Here is an 8,008-nt window from a genome sequence, read left to right on the forward strand (position 1 = left end):
TGCATAAAGCTCCCCCCAAGAAGCTTACTGAACAAGCCACTTTCTATATCATTTAGCTACTAGCAAACAGTCATGTATAGTTGAACGATTAAGCTATGAGTCCCATTAGACACATTAAGCTGCTATCAAACTGTCCCCTGAGTTGCCTTCTGACTCAAAGCCTCCGAGCTTGCTTCTGATCCATTTCTAACTTATCCACAAGCAGTTGTAACTGTCGTGCACTTATCTACTAACTGCCTAACTACTCCATAACCGATGATCTCTCCTATAAATATATAAAACACTATGCTGTTAGAATCGGTGCAATAGCGGCGAAATAGCGGTTTGCGACCCTGAAAGAAATTGGGGTGGTAAAATAGCGTTCGTAATAGTGGCACTGAGAATTGTGGTGCAACTTACCGATACATCACCACTTTTTAACACAAAATAGCGGTCTGCAATACCACTATTTGCGGTTGGGCTTTTTTTGTGTAACCAGCTTACATTAGACTTGTTTCGGCTTTTATTTAAAAAATTTGGGCAATTTTAGATTTGGATTTGTTTTATTTTAATAATTTAAATCATTTAATCCAACAAATTACATTCTTTAGCAGTCAACAAATTAGATTAGATTTTAGGTTTTCAAGTTTCAACATCATCATCCTCCACAAGACCACGACTTGACTTGAGCTCGATACTCCCAGGCCCAGCCTCCTCGTAAAAGTGAACGAATTAGATGATGTTCATGCAGATGTTAAACCTATTGCTTGCAATTAGCTCGTTTATGAACACTTTTCCTATTTTTTTGCGTGAAACTTACTTGTTTAAGTTGATGTTCTGATGTTGAAACTATATATTTGTTAACTATATATTTGTAACAAATACGTCTAATACGCTAACTGTTAAGCATGCATGCATACATATATACTATATATAGTTTTAATAATTATTATATGAACCGCTATTTTTGGACCGCTATAGAACCGCGATAACTGTTATTTCAAATCATAGTACTGACCAGGATTTCGTATTTTAACCACTATAACAGCATATATAAAACATTTAATCTAGTGTATGATATAATTGAGTTTTTCTGCCTAAAATACGAGTGATTCTTGGATTATCCGAATACTGATTTGGTGAAACCTAAGGCTTTAAAGGGTCGAAAAATAATATTTGGAAAGTACAATTGATACACGATCCAAGAATTTATCCAAGTGATTGTAACCACAATACCCAGATTCTCAACAATAAGAATTATAACTCAAAAAGATGTAATATCACAAACTTTTATTCTTACCTCAAGTATAGACCTCTCATAAGAATCAAGTGATAGTAAAGCTCGGTGACCCCTTTCAGTTGAAAGTATCCCCTGGTCAATTGCAGAGTATGTTAATGAACTTGAAAAGGATGAAGATAAACAAAATGCTTAGAATGTCGTAAGCTCAATTTCAGATGGCACTATAAAAGTTTTTAGATATACATTAAGCATAAACATGAATGTTTGTAAACTTGATGAGTATAATAACTACTATCATTGGAACAATAATTGTATCTCCATATTCACATGCATTTTGGTCCAAAATAGACAAATAAATGATCAAACTTAGTTCACACATAGAATCAAATAATGGCAGTGTCTTAACCATATTCAATGTGAGAGCAAGAAGACTCCTCATACTGGACCAGTTGAGGTGTTAACATGATTACTGTTGTTGCTTATGTATGACACATCCATATGGGATACAAAGTTACCAATTTGAACACCAGAATTTAAATCATATAATCAGTTAGAGTGGTTACATGTTAATAATTGACTTACACGTAATGCTTGAGATGCCATCTCAATTATCTCAACAGATTCATCCATCAAATACTTCTTCAAAAGCCGCATCACTGCAATTAAGAGCTCTTCGGATAAACCTGAATCCATACGAAAACTAAAGCCACTACCACTATCAGAATAAAGAGGCCGACACACATGTATCCGGTTTGACTCTCCAGGAAGATGGAAAACAACGCGATGTGGATCCCCAATGCCGATCTGGAGCCCAACAGGAAATAATTCTTTATCACTTGATTCTATCAATGGCATAATATAGTGCAGGAAGAAGAAAGGGAAATGAAAGGAGCTTAAGAATGAGACCATCGATAAAAAGTCAGAAACAAGTGCTCCAAAACTGTTTGTTGCGTCTGACCTGGCCATCCAGACTAGAGTCCAAACCGCATGTACAACTTCATGGTCATATTGCCAAAATGCATCTCCAAAAAATTGTCTTGCATTCTTTTCAGGCTGAAACCCTGTGAACATGATATTGTGCAACGCCTTGAGACTGCAAGAATAAACCAAAAACAGGGTCATACATTTATTTGACCTGAGCAATAGATTATGCATTTACACATTATTTTTATGTTTGGACTAAAACATTTATAATTATGATTGTTGTCATTCTAAATTCAATGCATTAGAACAAAACCATCATGGATTGGATCTTTGGATGTAATCTTCAAGAGTCTATTAACACTTATGTTATGGTGCAAAAATCTGCAAAGAATAGCATTTACAAAAATATATGCATTGTATATACTTATGTCTGCAATCTGCATGAACTGCATACAGCCAAGATGAAAGGAGTCGTGGATGGTTGGTGACCAATGGAAAGCATGGGACAAAAAAAAAACTGACTAATAAAGAAGGAAGAGAAAGAGGGGAACGAACAGTGATGGAGAAGAGGGGCTCAACTCCAAGACATAAATTAAACTCTACTATCCAGTATAATTGACATATATCTTTTTTATGCAACGAGATAGGAAAAAGCAAGATGTTCAATCAAGATATGAGCTTTCGTTTCCACAATCAAATAGAGAAAAACTGATCACCTGCATATAACCAACCGTGGTGGAAGACAACTAGATCTCCTCACAAACTAAAACAAACAAACAAAAAAGTAATATTAACACAGCTAACAGCTTTGGCAAAGAAAACTGTGAAAAGTAGCCAACAAAAATAAAAATTAACTATAATAAAAAAAACATTTAACACATCCGAACATCCTAAAAAAAGCAATTTACCTCTAATAAGTGGTCTCTTGCTGAGTACTCTTGGCATAGTTCAAGGTGGAACTTACGTATTCTATCAAATATATCAAATACAGGAAAAGGCCCAAGTTCCTGAAATAGCACAATTGTCAAATGTAGATGGATGCTTACACTCAAGCTTAAAACACAGAAAAAGAAGATCCCGGGCTGATATTAGAAGACATCAAATTCAAAGCCTTCTGAGCAGCAGTGAAATTTATATAGTTTAATCCCAACTTAAATAACATACTTTGATATGCTTATGAAGAGATGGATCAGAATCAACAACAAGTTCATGCAGTAGTGATAAAGCCTCAGATGGTCGAGTGCGGGAGTGTTTGAAATCAGATTGCGAGGCAATGCAACATTCAACTAACTTAGATACCAGAAACTGCACCACAAGAATAGCAAAGCTTAGAAGAAAATAGTCGCATATAATAACCAGTAAGAAAGATCATGTAGGGAAACAAGCGATGAACCTGAAGTTGTTCACCAAGCACATCAATACCGACTTTGGATTGGTTGTCCTTAAGTGTTTTGAGCAGTGTAGAAATGATCCGACAACATTGGTCTTGTAAAGGACCATAATCAATGAATTGCCCCACCAAGTTGAAAAGATAACTGAAGAATCATAGTGGAGATTTTCTGAGTAGATAACATCTGAAACATCATAAGCAATTAAGCATCATTCAAGAAGCAAAAAAGTGCAAGCCTGAACTCACTTGGACGTGCTTGGTACTGCAGCTCTATGCCCAAGAACATTAATGAGCACCTCAATCCCAGACAACCTGTTACATCTGTGCCTATGGTGAATCGATGCTGTAATTTTATGATGCATTTCAAGTATGAACTGCACAGCAAGATGGAAACGTAAAACCATTTTCATGAGGTTGTTGGGTATAAGAAAAGATCACAAAATCATGAATTAGTATAACATCAAAACTTGCATCACCATAAAAACTCTATCGGGGCGGAAAATGTTAATTTTGTCCATTACGACTACGCTGCAAGGAACTGGTTCCCTACAAAATACAATAACATTATGGTAAGGCAGTATAATTTATACATTGAAGAATACACATTTGCCAATTTTATGAGGAGGCAATGCACATGTTCAAGAAACCATCGACAACTGTTTGAATTGCACGTTGAATCGTCTCCTTGGGAAAGAAGGGTAATGCAGGTTCTGATAACCGGGAAGAAAGTGATAAAATGTGACTGACAATAGAAACCTGCAATTAAATAATACAAAGTGTTGCAATCAGAAAAGTTTTATTATAAATATAAGGGGGAGAGAGAGATGTTTTTATGTCCAATTTCTTTTTATGTTTTTTAATCCCATCAGTGGAGGGCTTATCATCTAGCATAATTCATCTCTAAAAAATCTTATTCTATTTTTAAAGGACACATTTGTTCAAGTTGATCCATTACAATACCCCATAGGAGGGTATAAACACTATATGGAAGGACTCATGTAATGGAAGAAGAAAGTAAAACTAGGCCTAACTAGAACCACACTAACATGGAATTCAATGAACTCATGACTTGCACTAAACGACATTTTATATGTAGAAATGCAGAAGACCATGCTGCAACATTGGATACATAAAGGATTAAATACTCAACAAACATACAAGCAAGTAAATTCTTTAAGAGAGATAACTGACAAACATGTTGCAAATACTTGGCAAGAGTGTCATATTTGCTATTGAAGTATGAATACATTGTATTAAATCAAAAGAAACTCGCCTTCTATGAAGACTGAATGATTTATAAGCGACATAAGCATATGAAATAAAAATTACTCTTTCATATATAACTAAGCTCTGTACAAAAAAAAAACTCATTCACAAAATTTCTATTGAAGGTACAGTAGCAAACCATGTGTCTCTTGATAAGTGTATCCCGCTCACTCTCGGATATCCCCGAGATGCTTAACATTGAACTTTGAAGTACTGATGTTCCAGATTCCCTCCCAGACCTTTTACTGCAATGTAATGCTATACATACTGAAAAGATAGGTACAAATTGAGTCTTAATAAGAGCTGCAGAAGGTTGACCGGCAACCTGCGGGCAAAAAGGATGTCAGCTCAAACAAAATAAAAAGAGTTGTTCAACAGTCATAATTGTTAAAACCAACAAAGTGAAAGCTTCAAACATATTAAATCAGACATAGTAATCCTGACTCGTGCCCCAACGACTTACAAGAAGTTAAGGTCAACAAACTACTCAATTTTCATTAATGCTCCAACACATATCTTAGTGTGATTTGGATCCATTATCATATAAAACTTCTAAAAAAACAACTCGAATCAGCTGTTCCAGCTAGTAAATCCCAAGAAGCAAAACCACAGTAGAATGAGACTTTAAGTTGAAAGTAAAATATTACAAGTGCTTGGGGATTTCCACGAACATCCAAAAGAAAATAAAAACCAAGTTAAAACGTCCCACCTTGGCAACCCAGTTCAAGCTGGAAATGTCGTTATGCAAAACCAAAGCTGGAAGAAGCCAATGACAAGAATATTGAATGAAATTACTAGCTTCCACATTTAGAACAAAAAGTTCCCGTGTCTGCAAAGACCATAACAGATTAAATGTAAATTCAGCAATGTTTTCAATGAACTAATTGTAACAATATTACCTCAACCAGTGCAGCTAAGCTTACGCCACAGTGGACCCAGAAGAAAAGAATTGGTGCAATAAGCTCTCCCATGTACTGCAGAAAATTCAAATTCCAATCGCCTTGATGTTTAAGAACCTTGAAAAATCCGGTACTTCCAGAAGTATAAAAACAAGTAGACATATCTCGTTTGTTTTTGAATGATCTAAGAAAAGTTCAGCAACTGATAATCTCTATATCAAGAAAACGATTAATGACAAACGACAAAAAAATGAAAACATTAAACCTCTGATCTGGAGCTGTATTGTAGTTTTCGGGATAGATTATCAAGTATTGCACCAACCAGTTCCCTGTAGTAAAACAATTGAAGTAAATATATAGCCTTTTGCCCATCAGCACAAGAGTAGAAAAATAGTACCTCTGGGAAGAATCAATTGCAGCAATAACACAGATCATAAAAACAGCCTGCATGTGCCATACAAAATGTCAGAAGCATACAGATCTCCACCCACACAGAATCATTAAGTCAGAAAAGCCAGTCAAAAACTTGATGGCTGGTTATAATTCCACATAAATTTTCCTTTGAAAAAATCAAACCAGCAAATTAAAAAAAGACCAGTCGGTGAATATTTTTCACAAAAATCTCTGTTCTCTTGCTATTTTGGAACATGACTATCACAAAAACTAACCCAGTTGTAACTTAAACAAGTGTCCCACTTCCCAATTGTTCAATTTGTACATCACAAGTCAATTTCTGAATCAAACTAGTTCTCCAGCACCCCAAACTCCAAAAGGCGTCTCTCACTTGTGCCATTGACAAGTAGCAGCATTTGATGATCAAACAAACTCATTTCAAAATGATTTAACATATGAAAATCAGTATTAAGACAATTAAGGAGCACCATCATCACCCTCTTTATCCAGGCAAAGCACCCAAAAAAAATTGAGGTACAAAATTTTGCATTATCCAGTTGTCTGGCTTGAAATGCACCAGCGCACTGTTGGTTGATGCAGTCAAATTCTTTCTACCTGTTTTTTGTGTATCATTAATCCTGTTAATTAATAATATTTGCTTCAGGAGTTCTGCAACCATTCACCAGGCTTGGCTGCCCTTTGCCCAATAGTTGATTCTCCAATTTCATGTCAAGAACATGTCTAGTTCAATAAAATATTTTTCATATCTAAGAAGATTACCTCCAACTCAATTTTCTCACTGTGCAAGGCAAGATGTGCGAGGGTTACAATGATGGTTTCCATCAAAGGACGCGGTTGATGACCAGCAGCTAAAACCTCCTTTGCTTTAACAAGCTTATCCTTAAATAACACCACCAATTTTACACTAAAATTTGACCTGAAACATGGAGAAACACAATTAAGAACGTAAACTCTGTCTGTACTTGAAACACTACATCAGTAGCTACTGTATGACAAAATTTGCATGGATCATAAAAGCTGTATGAGATTCACTCTCATCATCAGAAAAGTTATGGACACTAAACTTCAAGGAGGAGGTTTCTTACTGGACTGATACCTAGGCTCTTTTAGCTACTTATATCTTTTCCCAATTGCAAACTTCTACTAAAGTTATGCAAAACGGTGGTTCCTTTTGCTACTAATGGCGAAACACAAAATGCATCAAACATTTTAATAATGATGAAGAATAAAATCTGTATATGCTCCATAAGATACATAAACAAGTGGTATAGATGATAAATGATGTTATCCAGCATGACTACGTGAAAATAAAAGATAATATAATCCAAATTACCAACAAGTTATGGTGCTTAGTCATCAGCTGCAATGCCAATTGTCAAGGTGTAAGTTCATCAAGATGCCATACTTATGAAATGGTTATTTGAACAATAAACAATCAGTAGCGATGATTAAATGATAATAATTTCATGGATTCAGTATATACACGTAATGTAACTTCATCATTCATTGGGGATTTCAGCTTGTTAGACTAAGTCAACTAGTCTAGTTTATATTATTAATATTGTCTAGGGTCCAAAGTGTAATTAGTTTTACCTATATAAGGTGTATCAGATTATTATTATTTTTCAATCAATACAAATCAATATCAAGTTTAATATGGTATCAAAGCCTAACCCTAAACTTAACCCTAACCCTAATCTGTTGCTGCCGCCCCCTTCAACCCTAATCTGCTGCTGCCGCCCCCTTCAACCCTAATCTGCTGCTGCCGCCCCCTTCAACCCTAATCTGCTGCTGCCGCCCCCTTCAACCCTAATCTGCTACTGCTGCTGCTTCCCCCTTCAACCCTAACCTGTTGCTGCCGCCCCCTTCAACCCTAATCTGCTGCTGCTGCCCCCT

At 35.8% G+C, this 8,008-nt stretch overlaps 1 protein-coding gene across 14 annotated transcripts in view; it reads right to left on the reverse strand.

Annotated features, from left to right (window-relative positions):
• The window catches only part of LOC112511833 (serine/threonine-protein kinase ATM), a 48,677-nt gene that overhangs the window by 22,862 nt on the left and 17,807 nt on the right, over positions 1-8,008 (reverse strand). For 10 of the 14 annotated variants that reach the window (XM_025117630.1, XM_025117631.1, XM_025117629.1 and 7 more), the window contains 14 exons: positions 6,872-7,028; positions 5,964-6,142; positions 5,699-5,882; positions 5,509-5,628; positions 4,939-5,124; positions 4,168-4,289; positions 4,010-4,079; positions 3,780-3,907; positions 3,537-3,678; positions 3,308-3,448; positions 3,052-3,150; positions 2,860-2,906; positions 1,802-2,312; positions 1,280-1,351 (listed from right to left, as the gene is read on the reverse strand). In XM_025117630.1, the coding sequence (XP_024973398.1) occupies positions 1,280-1,351; positions 1,802-2,312; positions 2,860-2,906; positions 3,052-3,150; positions 3,308-3,448; positions 3,537-3,678; positions 3,780-3,907; positions 4,010-4,079; positions 4,168-4,289; positions 4,939-5,124; positions 5,509-5,628; positions 5,699-5,882; positions 5,964-6,142; positions 6,872-7,028 (2,158 nt within the window). The remainder of the gene's footprint in view (positions 1-1,279; positions 1,352-1,801; positions 2,313-2,859; positions 2,907-3,051; positions 3,151-3,307; positions 3,449-3,536; positions 3,679-3,779; positions 3,908-4,009; positions 4,080-4,167; positions 4,290-4,938; positions 5,125-5,508; positions 5,629-5,698; positions 5,883-5,963; positions 6,143-6,871; positions 7,029-8,008) is intronic. The other 4 variants (XM_025117635.1, XM_025117633.1, XM_025117632.1 and 1 more) reach the window with 4 other exon arrangements.

Source organism: Cynara cardunculus (genome assembly GCF_001531365.2).
Source record: "Cynara cardunculus var. scolymus isolate 2C chromosome LG 4, CcrdV1, whole genome shotgun sequence".
Taxonomy (NCBI): Eukaryota; Viridiplantae; Streptophyta; class Magnoliopsida; order Asterales; family Asteraceae; genus Cynara; species Cynara cardunculus.